The sequence below is a fragment of the Rhineura floridana genome, chromosome 3 (genome assembly GCF_030035675.1).
Source record: "Rhineura floridana isolate rRhiFlo1 chromosome 3, rRhiFlo1.hap2, whole genome shotgun sequence".
NCBI lineage: Eukaryota > Metazoa > Chordata > Lepidosauria > Squamata > Rhineuridae > Rhineura > Rhineura floridana.
In genome coordinates, this window is record NC_084482.1 from 17,860,211 (window position 1) to 17,883,923 (window position 23,713).

General features: G+C 45.5%; 1 protein-coding gene across 7 annotated transcripts in view; it reads left to right on the plus strand.

Annotated features, from left to right (window-relative positions):
* Window positions 1-23,713, plus strand: part of ARHGEF25 (Rho guanine nucleotide exchange factor 25) — a 91,742-nt gene that overhangs the window by 3,059 nt on the left and 64,970 nt on the right. For 3 of the 7 annotated variants that reach the window (XM_061614681.1, XM_061614678.1, XM_061614679.1), the window contains exons 1-3: window positions 17,707-17,875; window positions 18,431-18,585; window positions 23,476-23,620. In XM_061614681.1, the coding sequence (XP_061470665.1) occupies window positions 17,722-17,875; window positions 18,431-18,585; window positions 23,476-23,620 (454 nt within the window). In that variant the 5' untranslated portion in view covers window positions 17,707-17,721. Of the gene's footprint in view, window positions 1-17,706; window positions 17,876-18,430; window positions 18,586-23,475; window positions 23,621-23,713 lie in introns of those variants that run through there. The other 4 variants (XM_061614680.1, XM_061614682.1, XM_061614685.1 and 1 more) reach the window with 4 other exon arrangements.

Consider the following 23,713-nt stretch of genomic DNA (forward strand, 5'->3'; position numbering starts at 1 on the left):
ATCCTATTTCTGCACTATCCAGATATGTATTATGGTGGCCATACTACACAAGACTAGAGCATCCTTGTCCAATCCTCTCTCAGAGAGATGCATAATTTCAGAATTTGAATACTTGCCACTATTTGGTGACATTATGGCTGATCGCAGGAACATAGGAAGCTGCCTTATACGGCACCAAACCTTTGGTCCATCTAGTTTAGCATTGCCTACACTGACTGGCAGTGACACTCCAGGACTCAGATGGGGATCTTTCCCAGCTCCACCTGCAGATGCCGTGAACTGAATCTGGGACTTTCTGTATACAAAGCAGATGCTCTACCACTTGAGCTATGGGTCTTCCTTTATTGCCCAGCTGTGGATTTTGGAGGAGGTGTTCTCCCACACACACACACTTGGGGACCAACACAGCTACCTTTACTTTTTATGTTTCAGAATGAAATCCTAGGTTGCAGCAAACTCCTTGCAGCAAACCCCAGGAATGTCTGATTCTTTCCCTCCCATCCAACATCTTGAAAGATACTGTCACTTTCCCTGTTATCTGAGGGGAGACTAGCAGTTGGTGAGGCCTTGGCTGAACTGCCTTTCTGAGCCCCTAATGCAGGGATGGGCTACTTGTGTAGTCCTTGGCCTAATTTTATGCATCCCTCATCCTAACTTCATGTGGAAGGCTGGGAAGAGGCTGGGGAATGGGGTAAGCAGAGAGGAGTGGGAAAGGGGGGTTAGAAAGAAAGAGAATGGGGTGGCACAGAGAGGGGGTGCCCTGCCACTTTCAGCTCCACTTACTACTAGCATGCACCCCAATGTACAATTACCCCAGAATATGAGACCCTTGACAGAACAATAAAAAGGTTCTACTCCCCTGGTGAGTGAAGGAAGCCAAGCATTCCTGTTACTTAAAAATACCAATCAAGTAGCTGTGGTCTCATGAAGGGGCAAAACTAAACAGCTCTCTGCCCTTAGCAAGCTTGCCTGGTTTAAGCAGGGAACTGAGTATGCAATAAGCATTACTTACATGGGGTTTCACATTCTCACCCTTAGGTATAAATTAGGTTTCCTGTGCACCCAACTTTAGTAGGCTATCCTCATATCCTCCCAGACCCTGGATCCCTGGGGTGATGATGTGGCATATTTAGGTGCCACAGATTCATGCCTGATGCAGAATGTGTGGAGAGCCCCTTGCATGGAGAGAATGATTTTTTAAAAAAATTCCCAATATACTTGCTGTTACATTTCAATTGGGCCTATCTTCCTCAGTGGGAATAGCAAGGTGGCAGGAGTGACCACTATGGCATGTGTGCGCAAAGGCAGTCTAACAGGAAGGGGGCGGGGGAATGGGTGTATCTAATGTTATACTCAAAATAACCACATGGGGTAGATTAGGCCTAGAGAGGGTCAGTTGCTCAAGGCCACACAGTGAGCTTCCTGGCCAAAGAGGGATTTGAATGGGTCTCCCTGGTCAATCTTCAGCATTTCATTCATACATACTTATACCTACAGTAACTATTCCTGTCTCCATTGGTGCTGATAAGCTGAGATCCAGGGAAATTAATGCATAACAGAGAACTTGCAGCACTCGAGATGGAGCAGATGAACTCCCTCTCTTAGGTTTTTCTTTTCTTTTCCAGTAAAGATTTTGTATATTTTGTAGCCTCTTCAGAAAGCTGGATTTGGCGTCTCATCCCTCACACTTTTCTCTGGAAAGCCAGGGATGGATCCTTGTCTTTTTGAGGAGCGTCCAGGCAGCTGTTCAGAGAAGCACCTGCTCTTGCTACTGCCTGGCTCGCTGTAACTCACAGCTGCCTGCCTGGATAGTCTCACTTCCTTATGATCGGTCAAGAGCTGAATGAACAAGGGGTGGGGTGGGGAGAGAGAGAGAACAAAGTTAGAAGTAAATTGGACTGCCACAGATTCCTACCCTGGTCTGTTTCATTTTACCAGGCTACCTGAGGACATTCAGATGTAGAAACCGAAAGGAGTTTTTTTGTTTTCCCACTGAACATCAAATCCATTATCACAAAGTTGGAGGTGGAAGGCCCAAAGCTCACTTCAAATCTGAAGAGACAAGAGGTGAGAGAGACAGCAGGACATGAGAAGTTACGAATTATGAGGGAAAATTTTATACTTTGATATGGCAAATGTGGGTCAGCCATTTTGTCTGGAGCAATGCACCACACTGAGATGCCAGCTGTTTATGTTATGATTAGCAGCACACTGAAGGTCCAGGTCTGCCGCGAGGAGAGTTCTAAAACAAATGGGCATTTTGAAGCAATGGAGGGGATCCAATGAACGTAAGATGAACCCTGCTGGATCAGGCCAATGGCCCATCCAGTCCAGCATCCTGTTCTCACAGTGGCCAACCAGATGCCCCAAAGGGAAGCCCACAAGCAGGACCTGAGCGCAAGAGCACTCTCCCTTCTTGTGATTTCCAGCAACTGGTATTTGGAAGCAAATTACCTCCAAACGTAGGAGCTGAGCATGGCCATCATGGCTAGTAGCCACTGATAGCCTTTTCCTCCATGAATTTGCCTAATCCTTCTTTAAAGCCATCCAAGTTGGTGTCCATCACTGCCTCTTCTGGGAGCAAATTGCACAGTATAGCTATGCTTTTTTTAATTTAAGAACAGGAGACTTGAGGGAATTGAAATATACTTTACATTTGTATCAAATCCAAATGTACTTTACTACTCAAGAATCCTATGTTAATTTACTCAGAAGTAAACACATAGGACACTGCCATATACCAGGTCAGCATTTGTCCATCTCACCCAGTATTGCCTAGTCTGAACAGGCAGAGGCTCTCCAAGGTATCTGGCAGTCTTTCCTATCACCTGCTATTCCTATCCCTTTTTCTTTTATTTCTTAAAGTGAAGATGCTGGGGACTGATCTTGGGACCACCTGCATTCAAAGGATGTGCTCTGCCACTGAGTTGTGGTCCCTCTGAACAGAATTCAGTAGGACTTGCTCCCAAGTAAGTGTGCACAGGAGTGCTGCCCTTGTAACAGTGTATTATGGTCAGAGCTTGGAAGTAACTAGTTACAAGTAACGAATTACTTGTAATTCATTACTTTTTTGAGTAACGAGTGGGTAATTCCTTTACATTTTGATTGTAATAGAACTAGGAGTAATTTTACTACTTTTGTAGAGTAATTGTAACGTTTCCAGAATTACGTTTGGGCATTACTTGGGGGGGAGCAGGGGAAGTCTTCTGCTCCTCTGATTTGTGGATGAAAATCATGTGCCTCAAACTGAGCTTCTGTGCAGTGTCGCTCTTTCCTCATGCTCTGTGGATGGGTAGGAGGTGACGAGGGAGGAGGCAGAGAGTGAGACGGGGTGGAGTGGAGAAAACAATTATTTAAAAAAACAGATAGTGGTGGTGAAGAATGGAGTGGAGGGAAAAAGGATCCGGAGGATAAAGGAGGAGAAGGAGGCAGCAGCAGAATGGAGATAAAGAACTGTGGAGATGAAAGATGACAACGTGTGTGTGTGTGTGTGTGTGTGTCTGTGTGTGTGTGTGTGTGTGAGAGAGAGAGAGAGAGAGAGAGAGAGAATACTGTGTTTGCATATGGCACACAAAGTGGTCTCCAGCACCCTCTGTGGCTACTGTCAAATTTGCAGTATTTTAACTTTTTTGCATCTCAGGGGAAAATGTTTGCTTGGGTGAGTGTCCCTTAGTTGGTGGCAGGGCAGGGTCTGGGAGGTGGTTAAGAGACAGAGATTATGCTGGCTGGCTGAGTGGGGGGGTTGCACTTGGTTTGATGTACAAAGATCTGAGTAGTGGCCTCTGCCTCCCTCCCCACCTCCCTTACCAGCAGAGAGACCACCATTGCTATCTTATGAATACAAATAATTATTCTACTACCTCTGTATGTGTTTGTTTATTTTTAATGTTGTTTTAGGCTACGTAGATGTGCAGCAGCCAAGGCCAGCACCTTGTAGGAGTTTTTTTAAAAGTAACTGAAATGTAATTGTAGTGATTACTTTCGAGGAAAAGCAAAGTAATCAGTTACTTTCAGAGCAATTGTAATTGCAACGGTAATTACTACTTTTTTGGGCCATGTAATTGTAACTGTAATTTATTACTTTTTGAAAGTAATCTTCCAAGCTCTGATTATGGTATGTTTGTGACAGCTATAAATTTATTTGTTTTAATATTATTGCTTACAAATATACCCAGTGTTACCTAGAAGGAGCTGAAAGCTGCTGCACCCAAATATATGTTAGTTTTTTGTCAACTGCGAAAATAAAATAAGCAGAAGTTGAAACAGAAACCATGAACAAATAAGCAAAAGGAAGGGTTTATTGTCTGGAATTAGAAGCAGTATTGTAGACCTCAGCCATAACCTTGCAGAAGAAGCACCTCAAATTATAGAGATAAAGCTTAGAAAATAAAACCTAACTATCAGCAATGAACTTGGATAGTCAGTTAAACTTCACAGTAACACTGTACTCTTCAGTTTTCAATATCATTGTACAGAGTGAGGATGCAACCCCTTGCACCCTTACCAGGGAGTAAGAGCAGTGGCAGCTGGTGGTTCCATGCCAGTGGAATCCGCTCCAGGTTTTAATCTGAACTTTCAAGGAGCGCCTGGCACAGTTCCTTGAAAGTTTGGACTAAACCGAGAGTGGATTCCACCTCCCCACTGACACGGAGGCACCAGCCACCGCCGAGTAAGTCCCAGGAAATCAGTGGGACTTCTTTCTGAGTAAACATGACTTCAGGTCACGCTGCATGCGTCATGGTAACCATAGACAGGATTATATCTCCAGTCCCGTCCCAATAAACACTATATCCTTGGCAATACTATTATTATTTATTTATTATATATGTCGCTTTTTTACATAGAAGCGTCTCAGAATGACTTACGTAATAAAAATAGAAATAAAAAGCAAATATAAAAACAGCAATAAAACAAGACTTCAAGTGCTTATCCAAATATGAGCACAATATGCTAGCATAATTCAAGATTATATTTGTCTAACAGAAGCCAGCATACAAAAGAGGATTTATTTATTTATAGCCATCTTTGTACATGGTGCTTTACAAATAACAGGTATGATAAGTCCTTACTCCAAGGGGCTCATAATCTAAAATAGACACAGGGAAGGGGGGGTAATATGCGTTTAATTACACTTAGTTTGGTGTAGTTGCAACAGGAACTAAGGGGACATTCAAAGACACATGATTTCTTATTCTAAACATTGACTATGAGCTTTCACGAAATGTCTGCATAAATAGAAATGAGCCTCTTTCCCTGGTGTAGTATAGTTTGTTCCTTGAACTGTGTGTGCACATTTTAACAACATTCATTGATTTCTTTCACTTGGGGAAGGCAACAGAGGAATCTGAGGCTGTGGAAGGCAGCAAAGAGTCAAAGAGACTGTGTTCTACAAGCAGAGATAGCCAACTTAGTACCCTCCAGATGCTGTTAAACTCCAACTCCCATCAGCCCCAGCCAGCATGACCAATGGTCAAGTATGATGGGAGTTGTACCCCATAGTAGGGGTTCCCAAACTCTTCCCCCCATGGACCACTTGAATACTGGTGAAGGTCACAGCAGACCACTTAATGAATTTTCTGCCTGTTGTAATGTGCTGTGCTAGATGCTTATGATTTTTAACAGATATACCATGGACCACCTGAATGAAGCTCACAGACCACTTATGGTGTATGTACCACAGTTTGGGAACCCCTGATATAGAGAACTTTGCTATGTTACAGGAGCAGATGCTTGGCAGGTTTGGCAAAACCTGAAGATGTTCGGTTTTCTGCAATATTTTAAAAGTACTCTTTTAGCACCCAGAGCAAGCTTGGATTATTTAAAAGACAAATGCAGTTGCCAAGTTCTCATTACTAAATAGAATGCATTGGCTAGAACAATATTCTTGGAAATCATCTGCTTGTAAAACTATTTCACTCATCACATTGAAATAAATATTTCATAAGAGTTCCCCCTCCACATTTCCCTCCAGTATTTCACATTTTCTCATTTCAGGCCTAATATTTTCTTTTCCAACCCCTACCCTATCCTACCCCCAAGCTTCACAGCTCTAGCATTGAAGTGGTGAAAACCTCTTGTTGTTGTCTATGGGCATTGTGAGTGGGAGCAATAATTGTGGAATGCACTCTGGTGAGAGCAGGGAGCTCCAGGGGTGGGGAGTATGTAATTTTGCCCTGCTTTTTAGTGTGAGCTTAATCTGAAGAAGACAGCAGCCAAAGAGAGAGTGGTGCTGCTGCTATCTCTCGGAGAGCCTGCTTGTTCATGCTAAGTCATGGTTTGACTTAATGTGATGTGCGAACCAGGTCACACGCGTGAGCTAATGCTAAGGTAACATAGGCTGCAATCCAACACACACTTCCCTGGGAGTAAGTCCCATTGAACCCAATGGAGCTAATTTCTGAGCAGACGTGTACTGGAGTGGCTAAGAGAAAGCCCTTGGTTTGACTCTCCCTCCCAGCCTCATCCGCTCTATCTTTACGGGTTTGTTGCAAAGCTGACATGATGTGCCTCAGTTTGAGCATTTAGAACAGAAGCCTCCTTTAGTCCGTTGTTGACGTCCGCTTGCTCCGTCGGCAGGAATAAACACAGCTTTCATGCCACTCATTCCTGGTTTGGGGTTTGAATTTAAGACGTCCGTGAGCTCAGCTCAACGCCGCCGCAGCCTCGTCCCGTCTGGAGACGCACACTGACTCGGCGGCGGAGCTGGCTTGGCTAGTTTCCCTCAGCTATCGGATTTCGCTTTCCAGCCTTCCGCCTCCTTCTGCAGCAACCACAGCGCCTGGTTCTTTGCAACAAGCGGCGCGCGGGGGAGGAGAGTGACGCGACTGAATTTGGCCGTAGCCACCGCCAGAGCCCGCAGGGAACAAACAGGCCGGGATCTGGGATGGCCTCCCACCTAGACTACGGACCCAGGACAGAGGCTGCGCAAAGATAACAAACAGCTTGGGGAGTCCCGTTCGCAGGAACCGCTGCAGAGACTCCCGCTTGTACCAGGCCGCAGTGAAGGCGATCCTTTTAAATTCAGAATATGCCGCTCCAAGGGTATGGCCGCCTCCAGCCATCCCGGCAAGATTCGCAAGCGAAGCGGGGCGAGGTTTAGAGATTCTGCTTAGGTTTGAGCTGGCCAGGGTTTACTTTGAGTTAGAGAAAGCTACCTTCAAGGAAGGTATTTTGAACCTTCTCTCTTCTAACTCAGCTCCGGGATATGTAGATTGATAATAAAGAAATGAGGGTGCTCTCAAGCACGTGCAGTGTGCAGCTGTGTCATTCTGAGTAACCCAGCCCTCGACCTATCTGAAAGTACCAGGGCTTTGAGTGGACAGGGCCCTGTAGGCAGCTCTCTCTCGCTCTCTCTAACAAGTAAGGCTGCAATCCAATACATATCTACTCAGAAGTAGCTCCACTGGGTTCAATGGGACTTACTCACAGGTAAGCGTGTATTGGATTTAGGGTTGCCAGGTTCAGGGCCTGAGACTGATCCTGTATTTTTAGGAGAAGAGAAGGTCAGCCAAGTGCAGGTGTTCTTGCAACAGTGTAATGGGAAAAACCACAAGGTGGAATTCTCCCTTCCCCCTGCACAATTTTTAAAGATACAGAAGACCTCTTGGAGCAGCCTTTCCCAACCAGTGTGCCTTCAGATGTTGTTGGACCACAATTCCCATCTTTCCTGACCATTGGTAATGCTGGCTGAGGCTGATGGGAGTTGTGGTCCAACAACATCTGGAGGCACACTGGTTGGGAAAGGCTGTCTTGGAGGCTGGGCCTGGCAACCAAGAGGTCTTCTGTATCTTTAAAAGTCAGCATTTGGCTGACTTTCTCTTCTAAAGACACAGGATCAGTCTCAGGCCCTGAGCCTGGCAACCCTATCAATGACATTTGTTGAGAGAGAGAGATGAGGGGAGGGCAACCCTGCTTGTTCTGGACCTCTCAGTGGCTTTTGATACCAGTGACCATGGCATCCTACTAGAGAGCCTCAGGGAAGTTGGGGGACTGTACTTCAGTGGTCTGCTCCTACCTCCAGGGATGTATCCAGGAGCTGAGAAAGGTCCGGTTCGGAATAAACCTCCCCCCTGGGATAAAAACCAAAGAAATGATGAAATTTTAAAAGGGGTAGGCCTAGAAGTAGGCATTGTGAGAGCAGGGGCACAGGATATAAATTCAGAAGAGCAAAATTACCACAGGCCTAACCACAAGTGCCAAAGACACTTGAAGAGAGACACTGCTTACAAGTGCCTGTACGCTAATGCTAGGAGCCTCCGAACCAAGATGGGAGAACTGGAGTGCTTGGTCTTAGAGGAGAGCATTGATATAGTGAGCATAACGGAGACCTGGTGGAATGGAGAAAACCAGTGGGATACGGTTATCCCTGGATATAAACTATATCGGAAGGACAGGGAAGGACGTATTGGTGGCGGAGTCGCTCTATACGTGAAAGAAGGCATTGAATCCAGCAAGCTCGAAACCCCAAAAGAGGCAGACTCCTCCACAGAATCGTTGTGGGTGGTGATACCATGCCCCAGGAGGGACTTAATACTGGGAACGATCTATCGTCCCCCTGATCAAAATGCTCAGGGAGACCTTGAGATGAGATATGAAATTGAGGAAGCATCCAAACTAGGAAATGTGGTAGTAATGGGTGACTTCAACTACCCGGACATAGACTGGCTGCATATGTGTTCCAGTCATGACAAAGAAGCAAAGTTTCTAGATATTCTAAATGACTATTCCCTAGACCAGTTGGTCATGGAACCGACCAGAGGGACAGCAACCCTGGACTTAATCCTCAGTGGGGACCGGGACCTGGTGCGAGATGTGTTGTTGAACCGATTGGGAGCAGTGACCACAGTGCTATTAAATTAAACATACATGTAACTGGCCAATTGCCAAGAAAATCCAACACGGTCACATTTGACTTCAAAAGAGGAAACTTCACAAAAATGAGGGGATTGGTAAAAAGAAAGCTGAAAAACAAAGTCCAGAGGGTCACATCACTCGAAAATGCTTGGAAGTTGTTTAAAAACACTATATTAGAAGCTCAACTGGAGTGCATACCGCAGATCAGAAAAGGTACCGCCAGGGCCAAGAAGATGCCAGCATGGTTAACGAGCAAAGTCAAGGAAGCTCTTAGAGGCAAAAAGTCTTCCTTCAGAAAATGGAAGTCTTGTCCGAATGAAGAAAATAAAAAAGAACACAAACTCTGGCAAAAGAAATGCAAGAAGACAATAAGGGATGCTAAAAAAGAATTTGAGGAGCACATTGCTAAGAACATAAAAACCAACAACAAAAAATTCTATAAATACATTCAAAGCAGGAGACCATCTAGGGAGACGATTGGACCCTTGGATGATAAGGGAGTCAAAGGTGTACTAAAGAACGATAAGGAGATTGCAGAGAAGCTAAATGAATTCTTTGCATCTGTCTTCACAGTGGAAGATATAGGGCAGATCCCTGAACCTGAACTAACATTTGCAGGAAGGGATTCTGAGGAACTGAGACAAATAGTGGTAACGAGAGAGGAAGTTCTAAGCTTAATGGACAATATAAAAACTGACAAATCACCGGCCCGGATGGCATCCACCCGAGAGTTCTCAAAGAACTCAAAGGTGAAATTGCTGATCTGCTAACTAAAATATGTAACTTGTCCCTTGGGTCCTCCTCCGTGCCTGAGGACTGGAAAGTGGCAAATGTAACGCCAATCTTCAAAAAGGGATCCAGAGGGGATCCCGGAAATTACAGGCCAGTTAGCTTAACTTCTGTCCCTGGAAAACTGGTAGAAAGTATTATTAAAGCTAGATTAACTAAGCACATAGAAGAACAAGCCTTGCTGAAGCAGAGCCAGCATGGCTTCTGCAAGGGAAAGTCCTGTCTCAGTAACCTATTAGAATTCTTTGAGAGTGTCAACAAGCATATAGATAGAGGTGATCCAGTGGACATAGTGTACTTAGACTTTCAAAAAGCGTTTGACAAGGTACCTCACCAAAGGCTTCTGAGGAAGCTTAGCAGTCATGGAATAAGAGGAGAGGTCCTCTTGTGGATAAGGAATTGGTTAAAAAGCAGAAAGCAGAGAGTAGGAATAAACGGACAGTTCTCCCAATGGAGGGCTGTAGAAAGTGGAGTCCCTCAAGGATCGGTATTGGGACCTGTACTTTTCAACTTGTTCACTAACGACCTAGAATTAGGAGTGAGCAGTGAAGTGGCCAAGTTTGCTGATGACACTAAATTGTTCAGGGTTGTTAAAACAAAAAGGGATTGCGAAGAGCTCCAAAAAGACCTCTCCAAACTGAGTGAATGGGCAGAAAAATGGCAAATGCAATTCAATATAAACAAGTGTAAAATTATGCATATTGGAGCAAAAAATCTTAATTTCACATATACGCTCATGGGGTCTGAACTGGCGGTGACCGACCAGGAGAGAGACCTCGGGGTTGTAGTGGACAGCACGATGAAAATGTCGACCCAGTGTGCGGCAGCTGTGAAAAAGGCAAATTCCATGCTAGCGATAATTAGGAAAGGTATTGAAAATAAAACAGCCGATATCATAATGCCGTTGTATAAATCTATGGTGCGGCCACATTTGGAATACTGTGTACAGTTCTGGTCGCCTTATCTCAAAAAGGATATTCTAGAGTTGGAAAAGGTTCAGAAGAGGGCAACCAGAATGATCAAGGGGATGGAGCGACTCCCTTACGAGGAAAGGTTGCAGCATTTGGGGCTTTTTAGTTTAGAGAAAAGGCGGGTCAGAGGAGACATGATAGAAGTGTATAAAATTATGCATGGCATTGAGAAAGTGGATAGAGAAAAGTTCTTCTCCCTCTCTCATAATACTAGAACTCGTGGACATTCAAAGAAGCTGAATGTTGGAAGATTCAGGACAGACAAAAGGAAGTACTTCTTTACTCAGCGCATAGTTAAACTATGGAATTTGCTCCCACAAGATGCAATAATGGCCAACAGCTTGGATGGCTTTAAAAGAAGATTAGACAAATTCATGGAGGACAGGGCTATCAATGGCTACTAGCTGTGATGGCTGTGTTGTGCCACCCTAGTCAGAGGCAGCATGCTTCTGAAAACCAGTTGCCGGAAGCCTCAGGAGGGGAGAGTGTTCTTGCACTCGGGTCCTGCTAGCGGGCTTCCCCCAGGCACCTGGTTGGCCACTGTGAGAACAGGATGCTGGACTAGATGGGCCACTGGCCTGATCCAGCAGGCTCTTCTTATGTTCTTATGTTCTTACTTGTGGGAGGCTTCTCTTCAACACCATGAGAGCTTTCCTTTGGTGTCCCACAAGGTTCTATTTTGTCCCCCTTGCTATTGAACATCTATATGAAGCTGCTGGGAATGATCATCAGGAGGTTTGGAGTGAAGTGTCACCAATATGCGGGAGACACTCAGCTCTACCCCTCTGTGCCATCTGAATCAGGAGAGGCAGTTAAGGTGCTAGACAGATGTCTGGAGGCAGTGATGAGCTGGATGAGACCAACAGACTGAAGATGAATCCTGAAAAGACAGAAGTGTTAATGTGTTCCAAGTTCTCGAGTCCAGGAGATGGGGAGACAGCCTGTTCTGGATGGGGTTGCACTCCCCTGGAAGGAGCAAGTTTTAGTTTGGGGGTATTCCTTGATCCAGCATTGTTACTGCAGGCTCAGATGGCTTTGGTGGCTAGGAGTGCCTGATTCTAGCTACACCTGGTTTGCAAGCTACAGCCCCTTTTGAACAGAGATGACTTGGCCAGAGTACTCCATGCTCTGGTAACTTCCAGACTGGATTATTGCAGTGTGCTTTATGTGGGGCTGCTCTTGAAGACGACTTGGAAACTTCAACTGGTCCAAAATGCAGCAGCCAGTTTACCAGCTGGGGTTCCTTTCAAAACTTGTATAACCCCAGTTCTAAAACAGTTGCATTGGTTGCCAGTTCATTTCCAGGCCCAATTCAAGCTGCTCACATTTGTGTTTAAAGCCCTAAGCAACTTAGGCCCCAAAGATCTCAGAGATTGTCTTCTTCCCTACAGACCCTCTCAGGTGTTAAGATGAGCAGAGGGTAGTTGGTACTTGGTAGTTCTGCCACCCTCGGAAGTTCAGGAGAGGGTGGCCCAGTAGAGCTTTCTCTGTGGCATTCCCTAAGTTGTGGAACTCCCTCCTTACAGAGGTGCATCTAGCACATTCGCTATATAGTTTTTGGCGAATGCTAAAGACACACCCTTTTACCCTGGCCTTCAGCTCCTGAGATGTATGTTTTCAGAACCCACCCTATTCTTGTGATTGAAATATGTTTTGAAGGTCCTCAAATGCAAAGATGTATCACTGAACGCTAAAGTCAGGATCATTCAGACCATGGCATTCCCGATTTCTATGTATGGATGTGAAAGTTGGACAGTGAAAAAAGCATATAAGAGAAAAATCAACTCATTTGAAATGTGATGTTGGAGGAGAGCTTTGCGCATACCATGGACTGCGAAAAAGACAAATAATTAGGTGTTAGAACAAATTAAACCAGAACTATCACTAGAAGCTAAAATGATGAAACTGAGATTATCATACTTTGGACACATCATGAGAAGACACTAGAAAAGACAATAATGCTGGGAAAAAGAGAAGGGAGTAGAAAAAGAGGAAGGCCAAACAAGAGATGGATTGATTCCATAAAGGAAGCTACAGACTGGAACTTACAAGATCTGAACAGGGTGGTTTATGACAGATGCTCTTGGAGGTTACTGATTCATAGGGTCGCCATAAGTCATAATCGACTTGAAGACATATAACAACAACTTGCCCTGGCACCTATTAGTGAAGGGCAGGCAATAAATATAAATAATAATAATAATAATTTGTTCAGAATGTTTCAGGATTCATAATCTTTTTCTGGTTTGGGGAGATATGGGGTTGAGGGTTCTACCACACAAAAGCACAAAAACTGGAGGGTTAATTGCAATCATGAAAGCTTTCTCCATTCTCTGACTTGGAAGTGCTAGCAGTGGTTACTCAGTGCCAAGGAAAAGCACTCTGCGCATGTTCAAAGACGTTCTAATTTTTATTGATTCATGATTAGGTTCCAAAATGAAAAGAGCAAACCATGCCATCGTTTTGGGCTTAGAGTTTCATGGGCCTTGAGGCTGGGGTCTCATGTATGGGCAAAAGAGAACACATCTTACCTAGAGCAAAGGTGGGTGGAAGGTAGACTGCAGTCTACTGGTGGCCCACTGACCAGTTTCCAGGTGACCATCTAGTCCATGCTGATTATTTGAGATCTTGAAAAGGAATGGGAAGGGCCACAGCTCAGTGGTTGAGCACATACTTTGCACGCAAAAAATCCCAGGTTCAATCCCTGGCATCTCCAGACAAGACTGGGGAAAGATTCATGATACTGAAGTTGGTTACTAGTTCTCATTTATTTATTTATTTATTGCATTTATATACCACCCCATAGCTGAAGCTCTCTGGGCGGTTTACAGTCTTTGTTTGCATGAAAGACCGAAACACAGGTCAGTCAGAAAACTTAAAAAAGGACTAAACTTGTATGTCTCTGATCCCCAAAGTAAGCTTTGTTATACCCCCATATTATAATCTCTGTGGCTGGGGGACCACCCCCTTTGAGATCCACAATAATTTTCTCCAGTCAAAATTGTTGTGTTTATGCTATGACAAAGCAGCTCTGTCAAGGGGAAGGGCTGTAGCAAAGTTTTGCATGCAAAAGGTCCCAGACTGAATCCCCAGCATCTTCAGGCAGGACTGGGAAAGACTCTCTGCCTGAAACCCTAGAGAGCCACTGCCAGTGAGTGTGTAGACATTATTGAACTAGGTGACCCAATGGTCTGACTATAAGGCATCTTATGTTCCTAGTAATGCTGAACTGTGCAGACCCTGACCTGATTTTTCAAGGCTTTAGTGCCTATTCAGGATCCCTTTAATATAGGTTACTTATTCCTTAACTGTTAAAGAGATCCTGATTGTGCACTTCTACTTTGTTAATTTAAAATGCCCTGTAAGACTGAAGCCAGCCCATTGCTAGCTTAGAGGGCATTCTCAATCTTTAGGGTTGTGTGTTCAGAATGAAGGTGCAAGGTGGTTCTGTGTGGTGATGTAGTGCACCTTGCTTTAGAAGGAAGAAAATGGGGCAGTTGTCTGTTGAGAAACAGGACCTGCAGTGGGGCTGAAAAGACACAAGGGAGCTGTATATCCGGTGTATATCCCACACTTTTGCCTGCAACTCATTCAGACTCTTGTTCAGAGGCAGTGATCTTGTCTCAGCAGTCCTTTGCCTGTAATCTGACACTGTATAGATATCTGTTCCTTATGCATGGCACGCTACCCACATTTTTAATTTCCTCACAACTGGAACATGACCCATTGCTTGAGCTTCTGCCATGTCTCAGCTATGAAGAATTTTAAAGGATTCCTTCTGTAAGAAGCAGGGTCTTTGTAGTTTCCTTACAAAGGCTGCAGTTCTAAAATGGATTCTGCAGCATGCTTAGCATAACACTGCAATCCTGTACATGTTTACCTAAAAGTAAGCCCCCATCGCATTCAATGGGTCTTACTCCCAGGTAAATGTGTAGAGGGGAAGGGTCGTACGTAAGTGGTAGACCATCTGCTTTGTATGCAGGAGGTCCCAGGTTCAGCCCTGGCATCTCCAGGTACAGCTAGGAATGTATGCCCCCATCTGAAACCTTGCAGAGCTGCTGCCAGTCAGTGAGGACTATATTGAGCTAGACAGACAAATGGTCTGACTTTGTATAAAACAGCGTTCTATGTTCAAACGTACAATTGCAGTCTAATAGAGCTGTGGATCTCCAGTGGTTTTTGTGTTGTTGTTACCACTGGTTTACTGGCGGACAGTGTTTACTTTTTAAAACAGAGAGATGCAGGACCCAAACCTGCTTGGAGATCATGCCCTCTCCCATGAAAGCCTTTGCCAGATGTGCTGGCTGGCTGTATACTCCATGATCAGGGAGGGGCATTTGACATATGCTCAGGGGCAATCTTGCTATCTCATTTGTGTGCAGATCACAGGGCTGACCTCTGGCATTAGAAACAGACTTGGTGAGTCCTGACTCAAGTTAAATCCTGTTGCTGTAATGACCATTGAACCAGAAGTTGCAACCTGAAAATTAGATGGTTAATGCAAAACAGTATTTAAAATTCAGCAGACACACACCCCAGCTCAGCTGCTTTTTGGCCCTTATTGCCTCCCTAGCATTGCTGCACTGACCAGAGAAACCACAACTGGCAGGATGCTCCTGTCAGGATGTCGAGCAGTCTAGAGAAGGATATTAGATTGGTGAAGGCTTATCTAGAGCTTTTCAACCACTTTTTAGTCATTCTGTCTCTACAATTCTTCCTAGCACTCCTGTCTCCTTGCCTCCCCTTCCATAGGATACAGCTGTCAGACCATAAGTCAGGGGTCGCCATCCTGGCAATGGTCAGCAATGTGTAGTCCAGCAACTTCTGGAGGTCTGCAGATTCCCCAGCCCTGCCTTAGGGTAAGAGCGGAAAATAAATACAATCCGACAATAATAAACCCCACATATAGTGGCAGGGAGCCTACAACTTCAAGCCGTCATCACAAGTTTGATGATCCTGTGAAGTAGCGTTGGTGGAGGGCTAATCCTAGGATGCTGCTGTTGCTGTTGTCACCAAATGCTGTTGTTACAGGGCTAAGAGCAGGTTACTGAAGGGAGAGGGGCTCTTTAGTGCTACTTCCAGGAGGAGGGGAGCAGACTCTGTGTATTTAGCACAAGGGACTCCAGGGCTTCAGGGGCTACAGATAGGAATGGAAGCCTTTGGGTGGGACTGAAGCTATGCAGGGGAGGGAAGCTGTGTGCAGTGAGCGTTGCATGGCTTGCTGGGGTGGGGTTAGTGGTTGCGTGGCAGGCAGGGTGGGGGGAGAGGGGTACTGGCTGCTCCGATGGCTCCAGGCTCTCTCCCTCTCACTCATGGCTCACGTTCAGCATTTTGGCTCCAGAAATGTGTTTTGTCTCTCTGGAAAGTGGGAATGAAAAACTGCAGGAAATGAACATCCTGGGGGGGGGGGGGAGCTCCCACTACCGTATTTGCTGGACTACAGTGGGCAACACAAGAAACAAGCAGGGGTGGCTACAGTGGTACCATAATTGCAATGTTCATGCAAAGAGTCTGAGAGATTGTTGAAGCTACCCCTTAGTTTAAAGACTTGCTAGAAAGCTTTGGGTGATCTTGCAAGGTGATGAGGAGGCCCTTAACAGACAGGGACAAAGGTGGGGTGACCTCCCAAAAACTGCAAAGACGCCACAAGAGGCAATCATTGCCCTTGTATAAATACCATAAAGGATAGCAGTGAACAATGCACCGCGACTTCCATATAATAATGATAGGGATCAGCATGGAGGGGGTGGGGGGGCAGTCATGTGCCTTAATCTTCCTTCTCTCTGAATGTAACATTGGGCTGAATTTCTGTGCATACTTACTTGGAATATGTCCCATTACTCCTGAGCAAATATGCAGAGGACCATAGATTAAAAGGAGCGACAGAGAATAAAGTGGCCTAATCTTGTCTGTTGCTATGCTGATGATGCAATAATGCCCCCTGAACGTAGCAGGACCAGCTAGATTGTCCCAACGGATGATGTCATGCATAGATAGGATAAAGTGGTATTCTGGAAGGGGGTGGGGAAGCACAGATCTTTTCCATTCCCCAGAGGTTGCACCACATCTGCGTTTAACTCAACAATGTGCCCCATGTTCTCTTCTTCTTTGGGAGGCAACCACGAAGCTGTCTGATTGGCTTGTTCAAGAAGAATGGGAAGAGGAAGCACTGAGTGGTTGCCATGCGACAGCAGTCTAGACTCCTGTTATCTAGTTGAGTTAGTGTATTCAGCAATTTGTTAGGCAGCTGCTAAATTACTCCTCTGTTGATTGGGCAGGGAATAATTAAAATGGCTGTCTGGGGCCAAAAGGCAGTGCTGTTTCGCAGTGGAGGAAAGTAATGGCAGAACGCAACGGCTCACTATTCTTTCTGGAACCTGTCTCCCTCCAGACATTGTTTGACTCCGACTCACAGCAGCCTCTGCCACCACGGCCAATGATCAATCTCTGGAGGGCCTCAGGTTCCCCAGCACTGCTATAAAAAAGTGATCACTCAGCTGCATATGGCAACTGGCTACATGGTGCCCTCTAGAGGTCGATTCTCTGGGACCCATGTCTCTTTTATCCAATGACAAGGCTGAGAAGCAGCAGGACTGTGACACTGTCAGAATCAGAGTGCATTGATCTTCCTGCAACCTCAGCCAAATCATTGAACATCTGGTTTTACCATCAGTTCTGGTCCCCCACCTCAATGGTTCATTTAAGCTAGTCTCAGTGTTAACCCCTGTGAGTCCTGCTGTTCTTTGGAGCTAGCTGGTTTGTCCATGCTGTAGCTGCTCCTTCCTTTAGAATGGGTGCTATCTGCTTTTTCCCATATATAGGCTGAGCTTCCAGTCATGGTTACATACTCGGGCTTTGTGTCCTCCCTGCCCCTCCCTCTCCCTAATCCATTGCTATCTAAGAGGCTGGATTGTCCAGTGTAAATAAGAGCGATGTTAAAGAGATAAAGGGCTTAGAATCCAGGCAGGGAGGGGTGAGGCTAGAAAGCAGCAGCTTGTAGCAGGGAAGTTATGGTAGCTGGAGCTGGCTGGCTGGGAATTAGTCTTTACTTGGCTGTCCCAGCACCCAACACACAGGCAGGGTGCCCAGTCTCCTCCCAGCCCCCCCCATGCCTCCGGCTCTGAAGCCAAGGGCGGTGGGAGAAGGTGAGCAGGACCCACTGCATCATGAAAACCCCACAACGGGCAGGGGGGCGCACCGACCAGATGCTGGGGGCTATGGGGGATATCCTGACATCGCTGGCCCTGCCCAGCCAACAGTGGGTAAGGGGAAAGAGGACTTTGCCAAGGCAATGGGGCAAGAACACATTGCTAGGAAAGAGGTGGACCTGACTGCAGCGTTTAAGCAGAGTGGAGAATTTTGGGGAGAGATCAGGGTGGTGGTATTGGTGCACCCTTGAGGGGCATTTGTGGGCCCGTTCTGTTGCTGGTTGTGGTCTGCTGGGAAGGAGTGCAGCATCCAAAAGGGGTTGTTACGCTCCCATGCAGGGAATAATTATGTGATGCCTATGTTGTTGACTGAGAATTTGAGGAAGGGGGGGAGGATTGCAGACAGTTTCCCAGCAAAGCATATGTGTCTGTCATCAGGACCCTTGCCATCCCCAGTGGTCCTGTGTAGAAGAGACGCACAGTAACTATGTATTGACTGGAACATCCTGGACAGAAATGATGTTGCTTCTGGATTTTGTACAGCACTTAGCACACCAATGGCTTCAGATGAATATTCTGTACTAATCTGTGGGTTGGGGTTGCTGAGGCTTAACTGTAAGGGTGCCTTGCCATGTAGATAGACCTTTAGTTTGTTTGTTTATTTTGAAGGTCTGTGTTGGCCCCAGATCAAAGGTGTCTGTCTCAGTCATGCCTGGCTAGGGTCCTCCCTATCCCCCAGACACCTCTGGAGTTTTTCTGCCTTCTCTGCTGCTATTGGGATGTTTTCCTTGCTTCAGACTAAGCTGAGATCCGCAGCCCTTGGGGTGAGTTTTCCTATGATCCCCAACTCTCTTGTTAAGGTGTTGGTTTATTTATTTATTTATTTATTTTTACTGGTCCTGTGAGACTGGATTCAGTGATGTGGCAATGTGCTGTCTGGGGATTTCTGTTTTGATCTTTTGCTCCAAGGTGGGGCTGTTCCTCTCTCTTCCCCACCCCCTGTGCTGATATCACTGGTCCAGGATGGAGAAGTGAGCTTGTGGGGGGTTGTGAGAGAGCAGTGCTGATTGCTGAAGGGTGGGGCTCTAGTGGAAAAGTAAAGCTTGGAGGTTGAGTTTTTGTTATTGGTATTCTGTCTGGAAATCTCCAGTCTTTGCAGAGCTAAATGTGCTGCATTGGACAAGGCTGGTAAGTTACTGGACAGCATTATATGGCCTTTGTGGATTTTGTACAGTGCAACAGGTTGTTGTAGGGTCTTTTTGAAATGAAGCTGGAATACACACCATAGATTTAAAGCATATTTAAAGTACATCCCCCCCAAAAAAAGAATCCTGGGAACTGTAGTTTGTTAGAGGTGCTGGGAATTGTGGCTCTGTGAGGGGTAAACTACAGTCCCCAAGATTCTCTGGGGAAGCCATGTGCAATAAATGTATGGTGTGTACCCAGCTTCAGTTTGTCTGTAGCATTCCCTTGGTGTTATACAGGCTAGAGAGCTTCTCCTGTGCTGCATGGGAAGGGAGATAGTTTCCACTCCCCCCCCCATGGGGATCTTGCTCCATTTTTATCAGTAAGGCTTTAAAAAAAACTACATGCCTGTCATTTAGACATTGTTCCTTCGTTTTTTAGGATGTATGCTCACTTTAAAATTGGCTCTTTCATATTCTGACTCACATTAATGACATCCACCCATGGCACATGAATAGCACAAGAGAGAAGCCCCCAAGGCTGTCATCTAAAAACTGTGCTCTCTGGTTAGCCAAGGGTGAGCTGGATGCCCTGCATTCCACAGACCCTCACCATGGGGTTCTCATTTGGGATGAAGACTGGAAAAATAAGAAATTGCAGGGCTCTCTTCCAGGCGGTAGATCCCTCCTGTTCTTACCTCCCCCATGTACTCCAGTGCTGAGGAGAGAAAGAGCCCATCTCTATGTACCAGAAGATTTGGGGAGGGGGGACAGGAGAGGAGGGGAGAGGAGGGGGCACCGATTACCAGTAGTGTAGTGGCAAATTCAGAAATGCAGGGTCCTTTCATGATAGTCACAGCCACACCCCATTTTTTGCTGTGGGTTTGAGAATGAGATCCTTGTTAATGCCTTCTTCCACAACGACAGACTTCCCTAGGAGCCAATCCACGCAAAAGGGGAGAGTGTTAGCTACCAGGAAGAGTCTTCTCTGTGGCTGACTCACCTCCTTTCGTTCTCATTGGTTCTGATCAGCAGGAAAGGACAAGGAAGCATGTTAGAAGACTCTTCTCAGCAGCTAATACACTCCCCTTTCATGCTGATTGGCTTGTAGGATGCTGTAAACATAGGGACCCTGCTTACAAAAAAGTAAGGGGGTCTAAGACCTTCCAAGACCCCAGACCAATATACCCCTGCCGATTACAAAGTAAAGCTGGCAAATAAGCTAAACCAAGAGTTGTGGACCCCTGATCAAAGACACTTTTGGTATCATCATCACCCACTGTGTTACTGAAGGGCCCTCTTGGGCTGTTCAGGCTAACTGCATTTTAAGTCTGTATGTTACTAGCTCACAGAAATCCTTGTTAGTCAATTTGCCCAGACATTGTGGCATAAGCTCTCCCTCCCCCATGGTTCCAGGCTGAAAAAGCTGATGGTGTAATCAATCTTGAGTCTTTCAGGTGTTCTTTTGTTAATGCCTGCTGTACCAGATGAATTTTGCCACCCCCCATCCCCCAGAAGTTGTCGCCATGAAAGACATCTGTGCCAGTAATATATAGCATTTTGCTGGCCAGAAAGAGAAAAGAATCCAACTTTCCCTGTAGTCACCTGTAGGAGATTTTTACTCAGTTAATGTAGCCATGTGGGGGGCTGTTTGCAAGCCAGATAGGATGCTGCAGATAGGCATCTTCCAGCACACTGTGTTGCTATATAGGACAGCGAACCTTCAGCATGCAGCTTGGGGTGGAATGCGTGCTTCTCTGAAGGCGTGATCGATTAGTATAGGCTTACTCAAATGTGGCAATCCTGCTACCCCTCCAGCATGGCAGTCACATCACTCTGCCTAATGGTAGGGTCAGCCCTGGTTATATGAAATAGGGTGGTCAGAGACAGAGCATCCATAACCTTAAGAGGTGTGCAAGTAAGCTAGCTTGCCATGTCCCAGTGCTGCAGAGCTGAGAGAAGCTGTACCTGCTGGCATACCTTCTCTACACCTCTAAATGGCACAGGAGCCCTGTCCTAATTTGGAGGTGTTTCCAAGGGATGATGCTGAATTCTGAGAAAGGGGCCACAACAGTGGAAGAGGGTGCTTTGATGTCAGGTGGCTAGAAGTAGATTACAGGGCAGACAAAAGAAACTATTTCTTCTCACAATGCACAATTAACTTGTCAGAACTTGCTGCCACTGATATGAAGGTGGCTGGCTTAGATGACTTTAAATTCATAGATGATACATCTGTTGATGGATGTTAGCTATAGATCAGGGATGGGGAACCTATGGCCTTCCAGATGTCGTTGGACTACAACTCCCACTGGCCGCACTGGCTGGACCTGAATGAAGACTTGGTGCCTTCTTCCAGGTGCTGTTGGACTACCCATCATCCCTGTCCATTGGCCATATTGTCTGGGGCTGATGGGAGTTGGAGTCCAACAACGTCTGGAGGGTACCACCACATTGACTACTCCTAGAGTAGATGAACATTGGTCTGATCCAGCAGGGCTCTTATGCTGAGTTGGAATGAGGTGTTTGTTGTGGGGAGAGTCCAGCCAGGACCTACATTTTCCCATAATACTTTTCCTCTCACTCCACCTAAGTATCTTCTGACTGAAGTTTCTCTACTCATTTGAGGTGAAGCAAGTGACTACCAGACGGGGCTTCTTAGTGATGGCACCTCAGTAGTGAAATGATTTCTTCAGAGAAGTGCACTAGTGCCTTCTTTATTGCCCTTTCAGCTTTCTTTTTCTCTGAGCTTTTTTAGATTGTTTTAATTCTGCTCGCTGTTTATGCTGCTTTCTGTAGCTTTTAGCTCATTTTATTCTTTTAAATTTACACTTCAATTGTTTTATTCTTTTTTGTAAATCACCCCTGGGAATAATGATTGAAAAGTGGTATGACAAAACTTATAATAAATAAAAATAGATGTGCTTTGGCCAAAATACATTTCTTCTTTTGTCCCCTTGTTTCTGCTCCTCTGTGATCTACTTGCAAAGAGCTCTGGTATCTGTTGTGGGATTCCCAACATCCACACACCACCTTCCAGAGTCATAGTCAAAAATCTGCTCTGGGGCTCTGACTTTCCCCTCTCATTCTGAAGAGCATTATAAAGCAAGTCACAGATCTCTGATGACAGACTACCCAATCACGCCAGAAGTCCATTTAGTCATGGAAGATGAGGCTATTCATGGCTACTAGTCATGATGGCTACATATTATCTCCAGGTTTCAGAGGAAATTTGCCTCATAATACCTGTTGCTTGGGATCATTAGTGGGACAGTGTTATTGTCCTCATGTCCACCTTGTGGGCTTCCCATGGATTGGCCACTGTGGGATCAGAATGCTGGGCAGTATGGGCCTTTGGTGTGGTCTGTTAGGGCTGTTCTTTGGTTCTACTTCAGCGTTCTGTTTCCTAAAATGGCTAGATGGATGCCTCTAGGAAGCCCAAAAGCAAGATTTGAAGATAGAAGTGTTCCCCAGTTGTTTATCATCAAAACTTCATACTCAGAAGTATATTTTCTCAAAACATGGATGTTCCATTTAACTTTCAGGTTAATACCCACAGCTATTCCATTATGCGAGAAAGGAGATTTCATTCTAATCTCTCTGGAATGGGACCTTTTTATCAGTCCCTTTTTCCTTCTCATCCCAACTAGTCCACCAATTCCTGTGCCCAGGGCTACATTTATCCTTATTATGCAGAATATGAAATGGACACCCCCTGCATTTTTGAGAAGCTCCGAGAATCTCAGATTCCTTATCTGTTCTGATTTCCTTAAATGTAAGAGTCTAGTCCTCACAGTTAAAGACACTTGGGCCCCATCTGCACTATACATTTGAAGCAGGATTGTACCACTTTAAACAGCCATGGCTTACCTCAAAGCATTCTGGGAACTGTAGTTTGTTAGGGGTGTTGAGAGATGTTAGGAGACCCCCTATTCCCCTCACAGAGCTACAGTTCCCAGAATTCCTTGGGAAGAGTGGTTGATTGTTAAACAACTCTGGGAACTGTAGCTTTATGAGGGGAATAGGGAGCTTCTGAACAAATCGCAGCACCCATAACAAATGCCAATTCCCAGGATTCTTTGGGGCAAGCCATGACTGCTTAAAGTGGTATAATATTGCTTTAAATATATGGTGGAGATGAGGTCGTGAAAATGAGTTGGCACAAAATGGCGTGGCCAGTAAAAAAGAAGTGCAACTTCATTCTGTTTTTTACCTGTCATTTCTAAGTCTGTGCAAGTTTCTCCCCTCCTCATCCCCGAGGCTCTTAGATTTTTTTTCATTTGAGGGAAACAACTACTTGAATAAGAATATGATGTGATAAGTGCAATATGTCTGCCAACTGTAGTTTTGGCATCCTTGCCGCTAATGAAAACGATCTGCAAATGATGCTAATTGCCTGCATCTAAAATATGCCCATTAATGGCTGTTCTCCAGCTTGTCATCTATGTACTAGGCTGATCTTGCTCCTACCAAACAAGCTGCCTTCATCGTATCCTAAAAACCTGGATCTGTTTTTCTCATGCTTAATTGTAGCTGCCAGACCTGTGTTCCCAGGAGGAGGGAGCTGAGATGCAACCCCAGGCTAGCAGCAATGTTGAGAGATCCTTCCAGGACAACAGTGAACAGCATCATGTGGAAGCCCAGCATGGAGCCCCAGAGGCCCAAGCCACAGAAGAAGGTGAGCAGCATCTTGGCTGGTTCCACCATGTTAAGCTTGCTGCCTGGTCTTTCCAGGGCGGTTGCAAAGGGGAGAAGAAGCCTTACTATTTTT